Below are 24312 nucleotides of genomic sequence, written 5' to 3' on the forward strand. Positions count from 1 at the left end.
ATAAGCAACAAGGATATCCAAAGTTAATGCAGTACGATCGTTTCATGTGACTCCCTTTAATTAAGCAATGTGAACATTACATCAAATATAAAATGCAGAGCAATCCTCAGCTGCACAAAGATATAGAAATTCAGTTCTTATTTAAAATTCATTAAATGCTCCGCATTTTATATTTGATGTAATGTTCACATTGCTTAAATAAATGGAGTCGCATGAAACGATCGTACCGCATTAACTTTGAATATCCTTGTTGCTTATTTTGACTTTAATCACCTTATTTTGAAATTGTATGGATAATACCATACTTAATTCTGGTGCCTAAACTTAAGTACCATATTCACTTGAATCTAAATTTTATATATATATATATATATATATATATATATATATATATATATACATACTAGATGTACCTGCTGTGACACCCACGATAAACATCGCCCTTTCGAAGCCTAGCCAGGCTCATGGGCCCAGTTTATATGGTGTATGTGTTCCCCCCGCTGGACGGGACACCAGTCCATCATAGCGTTACTCAAGAAACAGGAAGAAAGAGTGAGAGAAAGTTGGGGCGAAAGAGTACAACAGGGGTTGCCACCACCCCCTGCCGGAGCCTCGTGGAGCTTAGGTGTTTTCGCTCAATAAACACTCGCAACACCCGGTCTGGGAATCAAAACCGCGATCTAACCACTAGACCATTGCGCCTCCTTGTGATACCCACACCAAGTTGAAAATGTTGATGCATCGTAGGAAAGGAAAAATAATATTTTGAACTTGATGCAATAAAATTCTTAAATAATACAGTTCTTCAGCCTTTGGTGTGACAACATAAACACGACCAAGTGTTTCTTCTTTGAAAGCGTTTAAATGGACTTCGACATTTTTTTTCCTCGCTTTCTTCTTTGCCAATCTTTGTTACTTCTGTTCCAAGTGAACTACATGGTTACTCCAGCATAAAGTAAGGTTTTTGCAAAGTCATGATTGACGTACAATGAAAAGAATTCTGTCAATGTTGTTCTCATATGTCATTCATAGACAACCATACATATCCTCATTATTTCTGAGCAATATTCTTTGTTCATCTGGGAGATGAACTCACAGTCTCACTACTGCAGGTGCCCTTTCATGAACTGAAAATCCTAAAATAGATACAACTGCTTCCAGTGGTCCAATATAACAACCCATTAGATAGTGACTAATTCTGTTATCATTGTTTATTTGAACAATAGCTTGGTCATTTCTTTTCTGAGTGTACTTGAAGTACTTAACTGACCTCACTGAGGTACTAATTTTAATGCTGCAGTGACATTTGAATACTCTTAAAAGAGTCTTTTTATAACGTACAATCCATTTGTTCATTATTTACATTATTTACATTTGACAGATATTTGGCCTCGTTTTGTTTGTTGTTAACACAACGTTTCGGCTGTTGTACTTTCCAGCCTTCATCAGGTGTTCTGGGGGGGGGGGGGGAATTTCGAACCTGGGTATTTTGCCAATGTTATTTTTGTTGTTGTTGTTGTTATTATTATTATTATTATTCAGGTCACTGCCTGGAATCGAACTCGGACCTGAATAATGATAACAACAACAACGGAAAAATACCTTAGGAATGAGAACCCAGGTTTGAAATTCCCCAAGGACACCTGATGAAGGCTGGAGAATACATCAGCCGAAACGTTGTGTTAACAATAAACTAGATGAGGACAAATATCTGTCAATTGTAAATAATGTACATAATTCCTCATCTCTTAAATATAGAGCTGAACCCATTTGTTGTTTGTTTTTCCACCCGTCCCATTGCAACTGATCTTTGTCTATAAAAAGATAGTCTCTCTGTTTTTCAGCCTTTTGAATAAGATGATAAAGATTTAGAAATGCAATATTTCTGATTCATATCTTATTTTAAATAAAATAGTAGTGTTCCTCTTGAAGAAAAAAAAAAAAACACTCAAGTACCCCGTGATTCAAAAAATATCTCATAAAAATATAAGAATTTCTTTCTTTCAGTCTCCAGGATTTGAAATTTGTATCAATGATTAAAGGAAAAAAAAAGAAAGTAAGGCAAAAGCTGGTAGCGACCGATGACTCTTTGAAGTGTCAACATTTCCAATTTCATTTTTTTTTCTTAAAGGGGGAAATGACTATTTTATTTGAAATCTTTATCAATTTAATCAAATGACAGGAAAACAAGCTGAGTTTTAGTATTTTATATATATATATATATATATATATATATATATATATATATACAAATTTAGTAAATGGAGTAAAACGCATATGTTAAATGAATTCGAAACATATGTTGGAAATAAAAGAATTCATTTAACATGCATTTTACTCCATTTACTAAATTTGTATATTTACTCAAGTACCCAAAATAACAAGGAGTTTCTACCTCATAAACAGGAGTTACACCACAGTCATTTTGTGATCTTTGCTACCCTGGTATCTATTAACCAATTTATTTTGTCGAGGTTAATTATTAACTTAGAGAAAATAAATACATATAATATATATATATATATATCTGTGTGTGTGTGTGTGTATATATATATATATATATATATATATATACATATACACACACATAATTCTTTTCTACTCTAGGCACTAGGCCCGAAATTTGGGGGGAGGGGGCCAGTCAATTAGATCGACCTCAATACGCAACTGGACAAGCACTTAGTAGTTACTGACCCAGTACATCTAACTCAGCTTTCACTAACTCTAACTTCATGTATTCTCCCTTTCACACAATGGATCTGTCCACCAGTGGGAACAGTAAAATTGATGAATGTCATGGGTGTTTAGTGTAATCCTTTCTTTGCTTATAGCTTGGGAAGGAATGAGTTTCACCACGCTGATTTTCTCCAAAATTTCCTGTGATATGTTTACAACACAATGAAGACCTTACCATCTATTTGTGTTATTATTTTACATACAGTTGCGTGACATTCTTTATATCAACCAGAGATCAAGGTGACTGTCACCTTATTCAACAGCACTCTTCCCCCAGTAGCATTGATGCAACCGAAAAATGTCTGAGTTCTTTTGGCCTATACAATAGTAAACTTTTATTATATACATGTACTTTTATATGCACTAGTATGAACATATATGCATGTATACGAGAGGAAGAAAACAAAAAAAGTGTACTAAGTGTTGCTGGACTTGTGTTTGTTTAACACATTTTGTTAAATGACAGTCAATTCCTGAAAGCAGCCCACGTTTCTACACTTTCGTCTTTAGTGACAAAACAACTTCTATTGAATGAGTGACCAGATTACTTTAGTTTTATACAGTTGAGAGTTCTTATAAAAGGGAGATCATTAATACATTGTATAATAGTGTCTAACCCATGCCAGCATAGACAATGGACGTTAAATGATGATGATGATGGCAGGGAATTGCCATCCTTCAACAATGAACATTCCGTTATTTGATTAAGTAAATAACTTGTTCTTGAATTAATTTGTGAGTGGCTTAGCATTCTTCAGATATGCACACCCTTAACATGACTCTTAGGCAGTACAGCTGAATGCACAAGAAGTCCACTATGCAGCGACAGAATCCTGGGTTCAATCCAGCTCGATGGTGGTATTTAGGTCAAATGTCATTTTCTATAGTTTTGGTTCAACCTATATTTTGTGAGTATAATTGGGTGGCTGGAAACTGAATAGAAGCCTGTTGGGTAGATTGCTCCAGAAATTCGAAAGGTACAGCAGTCAACTGAACACAGTGAGTGATTGCATAAAGGGTCAGGCATTAAAATAAGAAGTCATTGAGTTGTGGTTAAGAAATGAAAAAGAGAAGTGTGTAATGTGAGTAGAGAGTCTTGTTGAAGGAGAGAGTGTGAAGTGTCATTAGGTGTACAATTAGAGAGACTTGCTAAAGAAGAGTGTGATTTAGTGTTACAAAGGAAAGAATAAAGGAAAATTACCATATACAAAAGATGAATACAAAAAACAAACACCAAGGGCTAAAACATAGAGGGGACAAACAAGGACAGACAAAGGGATTAAGTCGATTACATCGACCCCAGTGATTAACTGGTACTTATTTAATTGACCCCGAAAGGAAGAAAAGCAAAGTCAACCTTGGCAGAATTTGAACTCAGAACGTAACGGCAGACGAAATACTGCTAGGCATTTCGCCTAGCGTGCTAACATTTCTGCCAGTTTGCCACCTTAAATGATGATGATGATAATTATAATGGTTATGATAATGATGATGTAAATAAGACGAAGGTGTTGACAATTATGATGATGCTAATGGAGAAGTGATAGTATAAGACAGTGAAGATATGATAATGGTAGTTATGATGGATCTACTAATGTGCTATGATCTAAAGAACTTTGGTCTAAAGTGACTTTTGGATAAATACACTATAGTCTAAAGTCATTTTTGTCTAAATGCCCTTTAGTATAAAGAAATTTTTGTCTAAACTCACTTTGGTCTAATAACTATTTTGTCTAAAGAATCTAAAAAAAAAAATGTAAAAGACCTAAATAACTAAACTCTAATGAACCATTTTGTCTTTAGACAAAAATGCTTAGACAAAAGTGTCTTTAAATGAAAATGCTTTTAGACCGAGGTGTCTTTGACCGAGGCACCTTAGACCGAAGTGTCTTAGACCAAAGTGCTGTATCCTGTTATGAAACAGGAAAACTTATGTTGGTGGTGGTGATGACTATGATGGTGATATTTGTTGATGACAGTTATGATGACAATCGCAATCATCTTGATGACAATAAAAATGTTGACAGTTATGATGATATGACAATGATAAAGTAGTAGTAGTAACAGCAGTAGTGGTAGTTTACGAGGTGGTATCCAAATGTTCCCGGACTAGCTATGTTTAATAAAAAATAACATATTTACCAAAGTTTTAACACCATCTCCTTTGGAATAATCACCTCACACAACAGTACACCATTCCCAGGGTTCCCGTCACTTTTGGAATCCAGCCTGGATGTCGTTTTCTGTGAGTCGAGGACCTTCAGCAATTCACTCCAGATCTCGACAATGGTGCTTAAACGGTGACCTTTGAGCTGCATTTTCATCTTGAGGAAGAGCTGGAAGTCTGCAGGTGAATAGGACAGCTGTGGAAGTGGTACCATGTTGTTTTTGGTGTGAAACTTACGAGTGAGGAGAACCCGGTGATGAGGTGCATTGTTATTGTGAATCCAATTTTTTGCCCTTCACAGATCCGGTCACTTTTGCCGAATGTCCCTCCCTCAAATGCTTCAAAATGTTATAATAGAACTCTCGAATGATGGCCTGACCCTGTGGGGTGAATTCTCAATGCACAATAGGCACAGGAGTGGCTGTGTGGTAAGTAGTTTGCTTACCAACCACATGGTTCTGGGTTCATTCCCATTGCGTGGCACCTTGGGCAAGTGTCTTCTACTATAGCCTCCGGCTGACCAAAGCCTTGTGAGTGGATTTGGTAGATGGAAACTGAAAGAAGCCTGTCGTATATATGTATGTATATAAATATATATGTATGTGTGTTTGTGTGTCTGTGTTTGTCCCCCCCAACATCGCTTGACAACCGATGGTGGTGTGTTTACTTCCCCGTAACTTAGCGGTTCGGTAAAAAGAGACCGATAGAATAAGTACTAGGCTTCCAAAGAATAAGTCCTGGGGTCGATTTGATCGACTAAAAAGGCGGTACTCCAGCATGGCCGCAGTCAAAGGACTGAAACAAGTAAAAGAGAATACTGTGGATGCCAAAAAAAAAAAACAAAAAAAACGATGGGGATGCTCCTGATTGAGCTATGGCCCTATTGTGCCTTTTGAAGCATCTGTGCCCCTCGAAACATTGCACATGACCCATTGCCTCGTCACCGTCAGCTTGCCGAAGCATGCCTAATGTCTCTGTAGCAGACTTCCCAAGTTTAATGGAAAAATTTCCTGTTGGCTCTTTGTTTTAACTTCCTGTCCATGACAAAACTTGCAGACTACAGCATACATCATCATCATGTGATCATCATGTGATCATCATGTGATCATTATGTGATCACAAAGACACAAATTTCACAACTTGTGAAGTAAACACAGCGATGTCACTCAGTGCACTGTCACATGAAGGTCATTGCTAGCTCTCACTGTGCACATAACCACGTGCTGCTATCTGTGGGCACCCTACAGAACTAGTCAGGGAACTTTTTGATACCACCTTGTAACTCCTTAACCGAGGGAGTCTACCTACCTTCTGTAACAACTGCCCCATTCATATCAGGAGTTTGTTTGGAATATTCGGAGTGTGTGTTAACAACCTTGGCACTGGTTATGCTCTCCTCGAATGCAGTATCAAAGTCTTCTCCAGGGTCCAGGGAAGACGTGGTGGTGGTGGTGGTGGTGGTGGTGGTGGTGCTCTCTCTACTGAGGTTACGGTTGTGCCCTGGAAAACCAAATGGTGGGGGTGGATGCTTGCAGAGCAGTCATACTGATGGTGGTGGGAGGAGGAGGAGGAGGGATACAAGAAACAATAACAGAAACTTGAAAATAACTTATTTTAACTGGTGATAGGAAAGAAGAAGAGGAGAAAGTCTCTAAGCCCCAGCTTGTGGATAAAAGATGTTACCTCAAACCAAAAATTACAGACATTTAATGGTGCTGAGGAGATAAAAAAAAAAGGGCCTTTGGTTCAATATTACAGGTTCTGCTTAATATTGGGAAAATAGTTAAACTTATACTCCCTAAAAACCTGGGTGGCATTTATCCCTCCATTACTCCCTGGTATTTAACACATCCCTGTAGATCCCAGCTATTTCATTGCCAACTTATTTAGTCTTCATTACTCTCACCTCAAGGCTGTATTCCCCCTTAATCAGCACATTGCAATATTTAATTAAGAAATATCAATATTCAATAGGCATGGGTGTGGCTGTGTGGTAAGAAGCTTGCTTCACAACCACATGGTTCCAAGTTCAGTCCCACTGCGTGGCACCTTGGCCAAGTGTCTTTTGTTATAGCCTCGGGCTGACCAAAGCCTTGACTGGTTTTGGTCGACAGAAACTGAAAAAAGCCCATTGTATATATAAGTGAGGGCGTCTGTCTTCCCCCCCTACCACTGCTTGACATGTTGTTTGGCTGTTGTGAGCATGCTCACATTTTCGAGATAGGAAGCTTCACACTAGGGAGAGAGAGCACTGCGTGAATGACAGTGCTAATCCCAGTGTTCTGGTAAAAAGTAGTATTTCTTTTTGACACTGCGTGTGTTGTGCTTAAAAACGTGCTTATATTCTTGAATGTGATAAAGTGTAGAATTAGATTATTATCCTGCTCCCAGCTTCAGTGTTGCTGCAAGGATTTGAAAAATAGGACAGATTCCCCCTCCCCCTTATTTTGTGATTTAGTGGGGATTTTTGGAAAACAAGGAGGAATTCACAGTGGTGTTCAGTGAACAAATTAAACCCACTACCCGGCAGTGGCTAAGACGTGGACTGATCAAATTTATGTACAAATTTTCTTTTTATATGTTTATTTCCTTTTACACAATATTAAAACAACAATTAAAAATTTTCTGAAGCACCCCCCCCCCACTAATTTTATCTATGAACCGCCACTGGTACTGTACATGAACCTTTGATGAATTGTAGTGCACCTAAGCACTACACACAATCATTTCATTATTATTATTATTATTATTATTATTATTATTATTATTAATCATTGCTTGGGATGCCATATGCAACTACTATATACTACCAACTAGGTTAAAGGCTGATAAATCAACACTGTGTCCCACCTGTGTTACTAGTGTGATTAAATTACTTTTTAAAGTCACTTCTACAGGTTTTCCATAGAAATTAGAACTAGCACTGAAAGTTAACTTTCATATATGTAAACATCCGTATGTAAACAATGTGATCAAAGATATAAAATGCGATTGAAAACAGAAGACAGGCATTGTTTACATAGATGTATTTGTAAATGAAACATTGTAACTTTCAGTGTTGCCTCTAATTTCTATAGATTTTCTATAGAATAAATAACTTTAAAAAGTAGACTGAACCTGTTATGTTTAATACCACCACCAGGCACCTTGGATCCTATTAACAGAGTTTGCTCTGTCGCAAGCATTCAGGCTAGGTTTCTTCCCTTCTGCTGGTCTTAGAGGCCCTGCTAAGGGTTACAGAAATAAAGGGTACATAACTTACTTGGGTTAGACCAGAGGTTCTCAACCAGGGTTCATATGACTCTTAGAGGTCATATGCAGATTTTGTTAAAATTTGCAATAAATTTGTTACACTCCTTCAATGCACAAAATATTTTAATCTTTTTTACACAATTCCTAATATCATATTTATATGATAAGATTTTTAAAACATCAAATGATTATGGGGATCCAATAGAGCAAAAGAGGAATCAAAGGGGTTTCATTGGTAAAAAGAAATGGTTGAGAACCACCAGACTGGACAGAAGGTTAGCCAGTAATAAAAAAAAAGAAGCTAATGGTGATTGAGGTAAGAATTTCAAACTAATCAATAGCAATTACAATCATTAGGATTTATAAGTTTAATGGTACTTGGGGTGGGGGAAGGGGCATTGTCAGTAGAGTGAAATATAAATATTAATAGTTTAAGGGGCAACAGATGAGAAAAAAATGTTAAGGATATTGATGAGGAAGTTTTAAAAGGAAACTGAAATCAAACAGGTAACTACGACAACAAGCACCATGAGATGTAGTGTCAATGTCACAATAGCGAGGTGTAGATAGAGGCTGTGAGCAACAGGGGAGTAGCAAACAACAACAACAACAATAACAAAGTGTAGTAACTGTGAAGAAGAAGAACAACAACAAGGTGTATTAGCCATGAACAAGGGAGTAGTGAAGAACGAGATGTGCAGTTATTAATAACAACAACAACACTAATGGTAATGAGAGAATCCTCTCTCTCACCCTCGCTCCCTTTATCTTACTCTCCCACTCACTTTATTCTGCTTTCCTGCTGGGGTATCCATGTAGCTACTCTACAGCAAGACACCTATGTCTGTGCCCTCTGTACCTGAACTGACCCAAAACCAAACCCATCAATACTACCCCTCTCTCCATTCCAATTGAGGGGGTTTGCGTTTTGCAAGGTACTTGGTGATTCTCTCAGTACTGGTGCCGCATAAAAAGCACTGGTGATGGTGCCACGTAAAAAACACTGGAGATGGTGCCATGTGAAAAGAACTGGAGATGGTGCTACAGAAAAAGCGCCTATACACTCTGTTAAGTGGTTGGTGTTAGGAAGGGCATCCAGCTATAAAAACTATACCAGAACATACCATGGAACCTTGTGCAGCTCCTGTGAAACTGTCCAACCTATGCCAGCATGGAAAATGGATGATAAAGGATGATGAGAGAAAAGATTTTTGAAAGGAAAAACAATACAAAAATTGGGAAGATGGTAACGCCATTTAACATCCCTTTTCCATGTTGGCACAAGTTAGATGGTTTGACTAGAGCTGGTAAAACCTAAATTGGGAATTTTTGTGTATCAGAGTCTTAAGTTTAGGAAGTAAATGTTATATGTGGTAGGGGCATAGAGATGAAGCCAGATAAAGGTAGACTCTGGATGAATGATGAGACAACTTGTGAGTCACATGAGTCCTGATAAAAATTGAAAGAGAGGAGGGTTTGAGGTGATAAGTGAGGGTATTTTGATGTAAGAAGAGTAGGTAGGATGAGATGACAAAGGCAGCTCGAGGTGAAAAGTGAACATAGAATTGAAGTGACGAGGACAAAGTGAGGTGAGAAGGTAATTTATGAAAGCTTGAAGTTAAAGGAAGAGGTTAATAGATAGGGTTGACTGACTGAAAAGAAGGGTTATATAATATAGAATAATGAACTTATTGTAGACAGTGCTCAGGTGCACTACAACTCATCAGAAAAGGTTTATGAATGGTGAAGACCAGGAAGTGAACAGTGAATGAGTTGTTAAAAGCAAAAAAAAAAAAAAAAAAAGAGGGTAGAGGGGGTGGGTGGGACATGAAGTGTACTGTTGATGAATTTCAGGAAACAGAAGTTTTAAAGGATGTAGTGCCCCAACAGTTAACAACTGATGCGGGTAATTTATTCCATGCTTCAACAATTCTGAGCACGAAAAGTAGAGTTGAAGAGACAAGAGAGTTCAGAATTATATGTGAAAATAGTCAAAGAGATATAAGTATCACTTCAAGACATGTAATAGCAAAGAAATAGGAGCTTCAAAGTTGAAGTTAATTTGTTAGAAAAATGAAAGGAATAGGTGAGAATTCAGAGAAATTCAAATTTTCAAGATTGTCTTGAAGATTTTGCACAAGCAACACCAAAATCAGTCAAAATACAAGAATATCGAAAACTTGTTTCTCTGTCGTGTTATTGTATAATGAAAGATCACATGACATCTAATGGTTTAAAGGCATATTTGAAGGTAATCTTGGATTACTGGATTACCAAACCAATTCCACTTATACTCTATTACTGAAGAATTACACTTAAGAAAATAGAAAAGTTTCCATTATAAAAAAAAACAAAAAAACATTTGCTTGATGTGCTAAAAATAACAGGAGAATCTGCTCAAAATCTCATCCCAGTAGCTTTGATAAAAAAGAAACATTGACCATGTAGAACTGGACACACCACAGCTGAAAATCGAGATATTATGGTCATGGCTGGAAAGGCTGATCACTGGTATCTTAGATCAAATGAGCCTAAGCTATAGCTTCTCTACCTATCAAACCAATAATGTAGTTTCGAAGTGGTTACTCAGCCTGGGGTTAAACAATGACAAAAATGAGTCAAGCTTCTATGTGGTTGCTCAACCAGTTATGACCTTTAGGCCAGCTGCAGTCTCCAGACCAGTAGTAAATTTTAGCCCAGCTATGATTTATTCCCAGGCCAACTGTGACCTCTCTTCAGTTAGGTGTGGTCTCTACACTAGCCATGATCTTCAGATAAGCTCTAACTATCCAGGCCATGGTCAAATGTGACTGTTAGTCAAGCTGTGGTCTCCAGATCAGTTGTGATCTTCAATGGGATTAGTCTATATTTTCAAAGTAAAAGAGACAAGCACTCTTCCTTATATTGTTATACCTTTCCAAAGATCTGACTCTAGAAATAACTGTTGTTGCTGTCGGCAACTTAGAGGGAAAGGAAGTGACGCTGTCCAAAGTTTTACTTACCATTGACTGGAGGGGGAACATCAGTAGCGGCCAAAGACAGAGAATCTTCAGCAATGCCAACACTCTTGTCAACCTTATCATACTCCATTACTGTGATGGGACTTGGGACATTGGATGGGGGTTCAGAAGGTGGTGGTGTGAGGGGAGGAGGAGGTGCAACAAAGGAACACGGACGCTGTATTTTAGTCAGCTCTTCTAAACTATCAGACAGATCTGTTGCAGCTAGGGTGGAAGCGTCTGCAGGGTGTGCCATTCCATCAGTGCCATCTACTAAGGTGCATGCATCGGGTGCAGGTGTGTCAGCAATTAAGTCAGGGTCTTCAAGATTCTTCTCATCATTTTTGAAGTTATATTCTAGAACATCAGAATACATTGTGTGTTCTTTGAATGAGGAGCCTGGAAATATGGGAAATTATAGTTGAACGAAAGACAAGACACAAAGAGCAGTGATTGGCAAATTAGGAGGGGAAGCAAGAAGAGAATAAATTGAAAAAGAAAATAGCTGTGTGGATATGTCTGAGTATATAAACTGATTTCTCAGTTCATACAAACAAACAGCAAATGCACAAGACTGAGAAATCCAAAAACAATACCATAGAAGAACAAGCACCTTTCTGAGTGGTATCCTTAGTAAAGCTACAGCACATAGAGGTCGATGACTGTGGTTAGGTGATCACTGCATCAGATTTTTTAAAAGCCTTTTGTCTAATCAAAAAACAGATTGATTTCCCTGTAATATCGATACTTGTATGTCCCTGCCAAGTAAACTTATTTGTTGCTGTCTCTTTCTATGCATCTGCACTGATGTCAGTAATCTTTAAACTACATATGTGAATGTTCCTGTTGACTGAGATCCTGCAGAAAACTTGCCAAACAATCTATTTTGGGAAATGAAACCAATATGCAGGCAGCAGTTGTAGAGTTGTTACTGCTGCAAGAATAAGGGATACATACTTGATATTTTGGCCTGGAGATGCTCAGGATCCAATGCAGGTACTACAGAGGGTAGCAGTTAAGATGGAACCATTGGCAATATCTATATTTATGTATATTGTTCAACTCTCACTGCTAGAGAGAGGCACTCAGTACACAGACTGTATACTGCAATTTTATTGGCTGCTCATTGTTGAGTTTATTGTTTTCACACACTCTAGGAAAACTTGGTCAAAGCAGCAACAGGTTTCCTCATCTGTCCAGTGTGTTCTGGGTCAAGGGGAAAAGTTTTGGAAATTTTAAGTGGGTGAATTCATCCACCATTTGCAGGATGTAATCAACAATGCTGATGCTGAAAACTTCATTAACATCCTGGTCCATGATCTTTGTCTTCTTCAGACTATGTATGAGATATCAAAATGACATCCTCAGCAAAGAGTCTCTCCCTGATCAGAATCCAACACACTTTGGCCTTTGCCCTGAGGATTGCTAAGTCAAAGAATTATCTGTTGAACTTTGTGTGTACATATATTCCATTGTTGGGTGTCCTGAATGCATTTGCAGGTACAAAATATATCCCAAAATGTCTCAAAGCAATATACAGCTCCATTTTGGAAGATCAGTGGTTTTAAAAATGATCGATCAAAATGATAGTCTCTGCAGGTCACTGTGGACATCTAATTTTGCAACATCTAATTTTTTCCAAGAGTGTGAAAGGACCTTTTTTTCCAAGAGTGTGAAAGGACCTTTTTTTCCAAGAGTGTGAAAGGACCTTTTTTTCCAAGAGTGTGAAAGGACCTTTTTTTCCCCCACTGATTCAAAGGCCTTAGTCATATGAATGAAGACTTAAAAGTGATTTCTCAGTTCCTGACTCTGTAGCCTCCTGAGCAATACCATATTGGTCACGAGTTTCCCAATTGTGAAAATGCACTGAGACTTGTACCTGATATTTTCTGTAAGTGTTGTTGAAGACCTTGTCAATGAAGTTGGCCAAGATGTGCCTCGGTCATTATTGCTGTCTCATTTTCCTCTTACAGTGTCTCACTTTTTCTGTTACACCTCAGAGTTTGTGAGGAAGACTTTGGCTATTGGTGTGGGTATGACCATAAAGTTAAGAAGTCCAGAAACACGTGGCTTTAGGTTCAATTCCATTGTATGATACCTTGAACAAGCATCTTCTTCCATAATTGAGGGTCAACCAGAGCCCCGTGAATTAAATGCACATGACAGAAACTACTTGGAAGATCCTTCAAGATATGTGTGTATACACACATTACAGATATATATATATATATATATATATATATATATATATATTCAGTGGGCAGATGGAATAATTGGAAAAAAGTTAGACAAAACACCTTGTAATATTTGGTTATGTCTCAAATTCAAATCCATTATTGTCTTTTGTCCTTTCACAATTGATAGATAAAGTACCTATTGAAGTACAGGGTAGAATTTAAATATAATTGCTCCAAAAGCTGGAAGATGATGCCCCAGTATGGATAGAATCCAAAGATTGAAACCAATATTTAAAAATAAGCAAAAGAAAGAGATATAAAAAGCTATTGCTGTGCAAACAAGTGTGAAATATAGGAAACCAGAAACACTTGGAATGGCATTCCATTGTTGTAGCAGTGACACAGATTTAGAGGAAATGATGTGTATTGCAAGCTGAGATATTCGGAGTCTAAGAAGAGATAAGCAAGCAAACAAGCAAGCAGACAACAATGTGAACGTCACTACACAGCCTACCTGTCTTGATGGCAATAACTGGAGTTTTGCACTCGCTTTCATAATAAAAGTTGGGGTCCAGTGAGGAAGTGGATGATCTGAAGGAAGTGCTCAGTGCAGAGTATAAGGAACAATCCAGCCTGGGTATAGGAAAGACTTTTCGGCGCATATTCTGAATGCTGGGAGAAACTTGAGGTCCTCCTGAGTAAATCCAAAACATACATTTTATATATATCATCATCATCATCATCGTCGTTTAACATCCGCTTTCCATGCTGGCATGGGTTGGATGATTTGAGTGAGGACTGGCAAGCTGGGAGGCTGCACCAGACTCCAATCTGATCTGGCAAGGTTTCTACAGCTGGATGCCCTTCCTAACGCCAACCACTCCAAGAGTGTAGTGGGTGCTTTTTACATGCCACCAATATGGGAGCCAGTCAAGCAGCACTTGCATCGACCACGCTTGAATGGTGGTCTTTACATGCCACCAGCATGGGTGCCAGTGAGACGCCACTGACATCGGCCATGCTCAAACAATGCTATTTATGTGTCACCGGCACAGGAGCCAGTCAGGCGGCACTGGCATTGGCTGACTGTGTTATTATTATTATTACTATTATTATTATTATTATTTAAAACGGTATGATTTGGTTCCATGTGAACAGAAACCTAAGTCGTTCAGGCTCAGATTATTGAATTTGGTAATCTGAGCCTGAACGAACCAAGTTTTTGTTAGAAGTCTGCAAAACTTTATGTCAGGTGGAACCGAATCGAGCTGTTTAAATAATATTACAAGCAGCTCCTAAATATGTTGAGTGCCTTTTCTTTCATTTGTCCACTCATTTGTGTGTATGTGTATGTGTATATACATATACATATATATTTATATGTATGTGTGTGTGTGTGTGTGTGTGTGTGTGTGTGTGTGTGTGTGTGTGTGTGTATATATATATATCAGTGGCATGCAGTCTCAGCCATGCAAGCTATGCGCTGCATGTCCTGTTCGAAATATTCTGTCTCCCCTTCCCCTCTCTCAGTGACTAGTAAAAGCTTTGAGAATCCAGCTTATAGACACCTAACTCCCTATCTATGTTAGTTTGTCCTTCCTTCCTTCCCCCCCTCTCTCTCTCTTAGTGAGATATGCTAAGACCGATAGCATATATATATTTTGTACCCCTTCCTCTCTCTGTCAGTGATTCCACAAATTTATCATAGGAAGTAATGATTTCTGATAATAGCATGGCCCCACCTCTCTATCTTTTTGTTAGCTGGTTTTGACCGGAACTAGAGCAGTTCTCAAGAACTGCTATAATTAGCCATAATTCTTGGAACAGCCTGGCGGTAAGTTTGAACCTTTTATCCAAAACATCTGTTTGCACTATTATATTTTTGGAGTGTTCTGAAAACAAAAATATCTAATTTGACTAACGTCATTTTTTTTTTTTTTTTTTTTTTTTGAAATTTACTTACAATATACGCAGATGCTTACATGTGTGTTACTTTTTTCCAAATGAGTGAAATGTGTTATAAACGACATTTTGAGAAATAGTTTTTTGAAAAGAGACTTTGATGGAAAACAATTAATTATAAATGGTGGGTGACCAAAGAATTCGTATATTTAATCAGTATATATGACAAAAAATGGAAAGTCATCTAGATACAGCTTCTATCTTCACTGGTCTGTCAAACCAGTGATTTCTTATTTTTGTTAGAAGTATTCAGTGATATTTTTTTTCTTTTACTGACGTCTTATTTAACATCCTCCAGAGTAAAAGTCATGACATAGCGTATTGTAAAGAGCAAATAGATAAAACTAGAACTGTACTCGAAAACAAACTTGATAATTTTTCAATCTTTTATGATATATTAGGGGAAAAATATGGAGTCGATGCAGGAATCGGAATTCAGAGATCCAAAAATATATCTATTGAGCCTCAACGACATTATTAGAATGCATTGTAACTAAATTATCAGTACAGTAGTTGACCAAATAAAAGCACGATATTCATCCATAGAAGAGTTTAAATTCATGGAACTTTTGAATTTCAACAAAGTTGATGAATATTGCAAACAATTTCCTGTGGACTCTATACGTTCTTTAAAAATCACTTATGGCAGATTTTTTGATGTAATTCGATTACAAAGTGAGCTCAATGTGACGTATTCAATGAAAGATTTTAAAAAGCGAAGTTAAGTCATTTAATGAGTTACATTTACAGCAGTGACCTTGTTGAAGCTATGCCAGAACTCTTCAATCTGTGCAAGTTGATTTTGACAATTCCGTCTACCACTGCTTCTGTAGAGCGATCCTTTTCTGCATTAAGTAGAATCAAAACATACCAAAGAAATGCGACAGGAGAAAGAAGACTGTCTGGGTTAGCACTAATGTCAATTGAAAAAGATTTATTACAACAATTGATGAAAAGAGAAGATTTCTATAAAAATGTGATAGATATATTTGCCCAGGAAGATCGAAGAATTGAATTAATTTATAAATGAGGTAAATAACATTTTAGAACCTTAAAAAAAAATTAATATATTAAAGGGCATATATTACAGGTTTTGGTTAGTGTTTGTTATAAAGTAAGGTTCGACCATCTTACATCAGTATTGTTTGGCAGGAGAAATGGTTCGACTTCTTCGTCACGCCTAACCTACATAGGTTTTCCTTTCTGTGCTGCTGGGTGTAGTCTATTTACGGCCGTAAATGTCTTGTTTCAATCTCAGAGATGTTGACTTCTGCCACAACAGTTTTGGGGGGATTTTTATAATGTTGAATTTTCACTGTCTTTCATTGTGTGTGTATTCATGTATATGAGTGTATTTTCAATGTGTGTGCGTGAGACGTAGTCTTTTAATATACGGAGTTCAGTAAGTCTCAGAACAGTCTGCTTGAGTATCGATAATTTTCTCAGAATTGACAAATAGCATGATAAAACACCTGACTTGTCTTCCAGGGCGTAACGATCTTAAAGCATGGCCATATAATGTAACTAAATGTGTTCTCTTAATTAAATCATTTCAATTTGATTCAGCTCAACCAATAGGTATAGGGGCTAATGCAGAATCGCACCCCTTTGAAAAACGAATTTTGTGAAAAATTTTTTTATGATTCCTACCTTTAAAAGAGATTCCGAATATGCAAAAATATTAACAGAATCCAATTTCATCTTTATTACATTTCACTTATGATTTTTAGACTTTTTAAAGGGAGAGTGAGGATGGGAAAGTACTGACGTTTCGAAGAGAGAGAAAAATACAAACAATACACTTATTTCAGGCTCATCTTTACAGAGCCATTTTTTATTCCCTGTTTATTCTAGGTCATACGGGGGTGATTGTATATTCAGAATCTCTCATATGTAAATTGTAGGAATACGAAAATTTATTTACTGAAAAATTGCCGGGGGGGGGGGGGGAGAAATTCATTGCATGCCCAACCCCGGAAGTCACCGCACGCCACTGATATATATATATATATGTATATATATATATATACACACACATGTATTGATTTCTGGTAGGGACATTGAATTTTGTTTTGCAACCATATCAAGCTACCAAGTGTATTAAAGGTTTAGAAGTCAAAACTGTGTTGAACTTTCTGTGTTAGCAGTGTGATGCAATCACTTATAAATTTATATCTCTACAGATTTTGTATAGAAATTAGAGCCACCCTGGAATATTATGACATTTTGTATACCAATATGTCAATGTAACTAATGCAATCAAAGATAGAAAAGTAGGAAATGGGTGTCATCATCATCATCATCATCGTCGTTTAACGTCCGCTTTCCATGCTAGCATGGGTTGGACGATTTGACTGAGGACTGGTGAAACCAGATGGCTACACCAGGCTCCAATCTGATTTGGCAGAGTTTCTACGGCTGGATGCCCTTCCTAACGCCAACCACTCAGAGAGTGTAGTGGGTGCTTTTATGTGTCACCTGCACGAAGGCCAGTCAGGTTGTACTGGCAACAGCCACGCTCAAGATGGTGCATTTTATGTGCCACCTGCACAGGAGCCAGTCCAGGGGCAAACACCGCTAAATACTGTTTGTGGATAATTAATGGATTAGATGTGGTCTGAAGAAAGGGCAAGAACTCCCGAGATTTGTATATACATCCATTACCTATTTTTCTATCTTTGATTTCCTTGTTTCCATAGATGTATTCGTATCCAAAATGTAACTTTCAGCGCTGGTTTCAAATTCTATAGAAAATCTGTCACCACCTATCTCTCCCTGGCTCTTCGCTACCATCTCATTTATATTCTGATCCACATTCCTTGTGAGTATGCCCTGACAATTTGCCACCATCTCTCCTGCTCTCTAACTCTCTTCCACCCTCTCTCCCTCTGACTAGTTAACCATGTATCTTCTCTGGAGCAACATACCTGTTCCTGGCCTCAAGCTTGATCTCTCTGTCTCTCTCTCTCTCTCTCTCTCTCTCTCTCTCTCTGACTGAGCCTTCATGTATCTCCTCTACAGCAAGGCACCTGTTTCTGTCTCTCTGTCACATTCTAACCTTCCATCATCTGGCACAAGATCATCTCCTCCAATGTCCCATCCCCTCTCAAAGGATCAAGCCTGCTACATGGGATGTTGGTACTTGTGCCCATCTTGGATGAGAATACATGATGGAGATGAGTACTAACATATCATGTGGCATGCTTGATAACTACTGAGAATTCTTTGCATGAAACCAATGGTAGACTTCTCAACAAACAAATAACGTGTGTGTGTGTGTGTGTGTATGAGTGTGTGTATATATATATATATATATGCATGTATGTGTGTGTGTGTGTGTCTGTCTTCATATGATAATTGTAAAAGAGTGTCATTGTCATACAAGCAGTGTAATTCCTTTCCAATATTCCATGAAACATGTCTGGCCACAGGAAGATATTACCTTGCTTGGAAATAGATAATTGTTGGCAACAGGAAGAGCAACCAGCTGAAGAAAAATCTGCATCGAATAAACTCTGTCCACCCCATGTAAGCATGGAAAAGTGGACATCAAATGATGATGAAACCCTGCAAGTGAGAGGTGTGAACTGAGCAAGTCACATGACTAAACCTGTAATTAAAAGCAAGTCTTAAACTTAACTCACCAACAAACTGCTACGACAAATGCATACCCAAATACCTTTGAACCCAACCCCAAACCCTCATACATACAAAGATAGAATCAGATTGAAAATAAAATTTGAACTACTGTGGTGAAGATACAACTTACCTGGTGGTGGTGGAGGAGCTGGTTTACGCTTTTTATAAGGACTAGCGTACATATCATTTGCAGTTTTTTGTATATGTATACCAGATAAGGTTTTGCTTAACTGGACACTTCTCTTGGATTGTGGTACCTCATGAATTTCTGCAACATTCAATGATCTTTGTGTAATGTGTTTATCATTGTTGCTCTCCATGTATGTGATAGAATCAGTTCCAATCTTGTTGATTTCAGACTGCGTGTGAAGATGGGGTGGTTGAGAGTGAAGTTGTGGTTGTTGTTGTTTTACATTGGGTGGGCTCTGAGGAGAAGGATAAAACTGGTGTGCATCAGGGGAAGGAGGAGTGATATAGCTGCCAGTTGCAGAAGCTGGTTCAATACGACCACTCGATTGCGAACTGGATCTTGAGTCATAAGCTGGCTGGTTAGTGTAACCCAAAGTGTGGCCTGTGTTTTGGAAAGTCTCACCTTGGGAAGAGCTGGAGCCAGGCCGTGGTAACGTGTTTGATGCATAGCTCTGAACTGAATTAGCAACACCAACAGGCACTGTGGATGTTGGTGGCGGTGGTGCAGGCTTGCTCTTGGTAGATTTCTTTGGCTTCTTCATGTAATTTTCAAGGCTCTCTGTGACAGGCGAAAACATTGAGGAAGGCCGCTGTTTACCTGAGTTTCCCGACTGGGAAAAATAAAAATGATAAACCAAACGTAAGATTATTTGAAGAATTCAAAAATGGCTCATTTGTGTCATATTGCAAGTATTGAAACACAGTGGTTGTATTTGCAGTGATTCCAGTACTTCAAGACAGAGCAGCCAAATTTTCTATAAATCATACTTTGAGTTTTAAAATAAATTGTAGGACATGTTGGATAATCTAGTCATACATACTTTGAATAAAATGAAGTGGTCACGGTTGGAATGTTTTTGATTCTAAGTGACCTAAATCAGAACCAATCTGTAGTTAAATAACAGCAACAAAGCTGTTGATTAGTGATTGAATCTAAATCGCTAAACATCAGCCAACGAAAGAGCTTTTATCATGATTACTTAAAGAAAAACAAAAACAAAATTGTGGCAGTCTCTCAGTTACGATGATGAGGGTTTCAGTTGATTCAATGAACAGAGCATGAAATTAACATAGAAGTGGCTGAGCACTCCATAGTCATGTGTACCCTTCATGTAGTTCTTGAGGAGATTCACTGTGATACAAAATGTGACAAGGCTGGCCCTTTGAAATACAGGTATGACTCATTTCTTTTGCCAGGTAGGTGAACTGGAACAATGTGAAATTAAGTGTCTTGCTTAAGGGCACAATGCACAGCTGGGAATCGAACTCATGACCTTGCAATCAAGAGTTGCATTCCCTAATCACTAAGCAACACACCTTCACTAATAAATACTTAACCTGTTAGGAAATAGCAACCAAGTTTCCAGCATCTGAAAGAGAAGACATACATCTTTTCTACTCTAGGTACAAGGCCCGAAATCTTGGGGGAGGAGGCCAGCCAATTAGATCAACCCCGGTACACAACTGGTATTTAATTTATCGAACTCAATACTTTGACTTTGAAAAAAAAAAAGCCATGAATATTGACAATGGTCATAAGATGGATTATTGGCTGAATTGATTTATAAAGATCCATTCTAAACAGAATGAATATGAAGGTGTAAAGTTGAAGAACCATATTTGTTTAAAAACGTTATATAAAGGGTCAAATCATATTAAGAAACAATAATACCAGGGTCTATGTCAAATGTTTAGAAAACAATAAGGTGTATATGAGATTATAATATTTAAATAAATTGATTAGACACTGTTAGATATAAATTTCAATTTTGTAACTTTGATAATCTGCATTATAGAAGATATGCTTGAAGAAAGAAGCTGGAATATCACTAAAAAGAAATTGGAGAACTCTTACCAAAAATCTAAGTAAAATATTTTATTCTAATTGAAATAGTTTGTTGATCATTGATGGGATTGAACCTACATTCTATGAATGAGAGTAAGTTTACTATTTTTTGAATAACTGGTAACATGACCCCATGTTTACTTTAAGTAGAGTTTTAACACTTTATCAGTAGAAATATCTATTTGAAAAATCTACACAAAGTGGCAACTATATAACTAAGATCTACTCAAAGTGTTATGGAGTGAAAAGTGGTAAATGAGAAGTGAAAATTTGCATAAACCAAGAAATGTCTTGAAATGCAGACTAAGTGATAAATGTGTGATAAAAATGTACACGACGCAGTGAACTATGTGTGCTAAATGTTAATACAAAATCGTGAATGTGATAAGTGTATGTGTCACAAATCTTTGTAAGGTGGTAAAAAGATTGATGTGGAAAAAATAACGGCAGAGTTACACAGAAGTAAATGACAAAGCCAAAAAGTGGTAAACTATTTCATAGCATACAAAAAAGGAAGTCATCCAGTTTTCGATAGTATCAGCCAGTTCGCTGAAAGAAGTTGGTGATAATGAGCGCTAAAAGAAAGAGAAAAATCAAGAGGTCTCTGTTAAGATTTTCAGAATAGAAACGTATTATTAGTTATGAATCAATATCTAAGTTGTCAGCTTACTTCTATCTTCATATTTTGACAAGAGGCAGGAACATTTTTGTTTTTCTATAAATTAGCGAGAATAGAGTTGGCAATAGTTGTGATCACGATAAGGTTCATTTCTCCTTTCCAGACAAGAGGGATTGATACGGTTTATGAGACACTGAGGGAATTTGCAGGTGAGAAGAACTGGGAGAAGTATTTTATGTGGGAGATGGGATATAATAGAGATGGTGAGAGGATAAATGGATGGGTATACCAGAGTGGACATCCAGCAAATTCAGAAGACCAGAGATCACTGTAACAATACTAGATGAGGCCGTTGTAGTTCAGATGAGGCTGTTGTATTTGTTGTAGTTCAGAAATTACTGTAGGGCCAACAGGAGAGGCTGACAGAAGAAACAATGGGCCAAAGGGTGAAATGTTAATATGCCATGGACGATCTTCTTTCAGATGTAATGTAAGATCTGTGTGTGTGTGTGTGTGTGTAGGGACACTGTCCCCAATATGTGAACCGTGCATCTCACTGGAGCAGGTCTGAAGTAGTTTCCAAGCCTGAAGAGGAAACCAGTACCAAGCAGCAGCGTATGTTGAAGCAGAGACAGAAGAGGAGGTAAAGATGGGACAAAGCACATCAATGGAATAAGTGGTTAAAGTCTGTCAGTAAATTCCTGCCAGTCAGTCAAATGGGTTTCCTTTAGATATCATCAAAGATCCTTACATTCAGTAGTTTACAAATTCTGAAGAATTTAGAATATATTTTTCTTTACAGTTTCTTCTTTTAACCTTTTAACACCAAAATTAGCAATATTCATTAAAAAGATATATTTGTTAGTCTTTTTGTTTTTCGGTTTATGAAAGAGGTATGTCAAGTGTGGAAAAATTAAATTTTGTCAGATATTTTTTTATTGATGCTAATCACTGGGACTGTGGACATACTAGGACACTGCCTTCAAGAACTTTGAGTTGATTTTACACTGATAAAATGTACGCACACATAACTGTAAGATCAACAAACTAAAATGAAGAACTCAATATTAGTTTTAACATTTTTTCATGCTGTAATAAATTTATAAATTTGTAATAATCAATAGATCTATTGGGTTATCCCATAAACGATGGGTTTTTTTTAATTGCGTGAACTAAAAGTTGGAAGTGGACAGGATAAACTGCTTGCATCAACTTGCTATAAAAGAGCTGACCCCCTTTGGAAGAATTTGAACTCAAAATGTAGTGGATACAACCAAAGTCATTTTGTCTAGTAGTTCTACCATTTAAAAAATTTTAATCTTTTCATGGCCCTTTGCAAAGCCTCTGAGACTTTATTGAGGGATTGAGGTAGGAAGGGAGATATTTTCAAAGCAGAGACTCGGCTTGAATACTTGGATTCTTTTGCCAAAAACAGCAAAGGTGTCAGGGGTGATGGATTAAATCTACTATTCAAGTAGGCCATGCTGGGATTTGAACTCAGAATACAAAGAGACAGCACAAATACCATAAGGAATCATCACTTGCAATGCTGTAATGTTTCCATTGGTGCACTGTCTTAAGCCGGTGAAGGTGCATAGTTTAGTTAGTGTGTTTGGCTTATGATCATGAAGTCGGGGGTTCTATTCCAAGTGGCACCTTGTATCCTTAAGCAAGGCACTTTATTTTACATTGCTCCAGTTTACTCAGCTGGCAAAAAAAGTGAGTAGTAGCAATTGCGAATCCCAACATTATTACAAAATGCAGCATAAAAGCTGGTCTTTACATGATTTGAACCCAGAACTTAGACACACAAAACTAAATACCTTTACATATTTAACATTTCATCATTTGCACCATTCCTCAACAACAGCAACCACTACGGCATTCCTTAATATCCTGTCGCAGGAGGGATAGTGTAAGTATGTAAGCAATGCAGACAAACAAACAGGAGAAATACTAGAAACAAGAGTGTCTAAAAAAAAAATCAATGGAGAGAGAGAGAGAGAGAGAGAGAAAAAGAGAGAGATAGAGAGAGAGAGAGAAAGAGAGAGAGAGTATAAAGAAACAATTGTTGAAATATGTTATGGCAGTTGTAAGACATAATTACAATGTTGAGATAATAATATCACACACACACAATGTGTGTCATTGTATTTTAGAAAAATTCTACATTGTATTGTCCCCTCTGTGTTCGGCCCTGCGTGGCCTACTAAAGAAATCTATCATGGACATGATAGTTATGGCTATGAAGTTAGGGTTGAGGTATGCTTTGTACTGTATAATACCCTGAGCAAGTAAGTGTCTGTGGAAGCTTCAGAGCAATCCAAACTTTGTCAATGAAATAGGGGAACCAGAAACTGTGTGAATGGATTATAATTGTTCTTGGGATGGCTGACTTTGATCTGTCACCTGTAATTCAAAATTCAATAGCTCAGCTCTCTCTCTCTCTCTGACACACACACACACACACGGTAATGCTGAGCCTGTCTAACCCTTTAGCATTTAAACCGGCCATATTCGGCCAAAAGTATTCTGCCTCTTTTATGTTCAAACTGGCCAGATCTGGTCTCTCACACCAACCCTACAATATTGTTTTAAAGATTAACAGCTACCTCATCGAAATCTCATAGCTACAAGATAATGCATGATTAGTTCAAAACGATGTGGATGAAAAAGCATTAATTTTGGCAGAATAATGTGAACACTAAAGGGCTAAACATACTGAT

General features: G+C 37.5%; 1 protein-coding gene across 24 annotated transcripts in view; it reads right to left on the reverse strand.

Moving 5' to 3' along the window:
- LOC106877933 (uncharacterized) overlaps nt 1-24312 on the reverse strand; it is a 266382-nt gene that overhangs the window by 13205 nt on the left and 228865 nt on the right. For 6 of the 24 annotated variants that reach the window (XM_052967535.2, XM_052967541.2, XM_052967534.2 and 3 more), the window contains 5 exons: nt 21474-21542; nt 19063-19732; nt 13846-14025; nt 11158-11553; nt 6212-6403 (listed from right to left, as the gene is read on the reverse strand). In XM_052967535.2, the coding sequence (XP_052823495.2) occupies nt 6212-6403; nt 11158-11553; nt 13846-14025; nt 19063-19732; nt 21474-21542 (1507 nt within the window). The remainder of the gene's footprint in view (nt 1-6211; nt 6404-11157; nt 11554-13845; nt 14026-19062; nt 19733-21473; nt 21543-24312) is intronic. The other 18 variants (XM_089351599.1, XM_089351596.1, XM_089351594.1 and 15 more) reach the window with 6 other exon arrangements.

The sequence above is a fragment of the Octopus bimaculoides genome, chromosome 4 (genome assembly GCF_046866305.1).
Source record: "Octopus bimaculoides isolate indiv1 chromosome 4, ASM4686630v1, whole genome shotgun sequence".
NCBI classification, from domain to species: domain Eukaryota; kingdom Metazoa; phylum Mollusca; class Cephalopoda; order Octopoda; family Octopodidae; genus Octopus; species Octopus bimaculoides.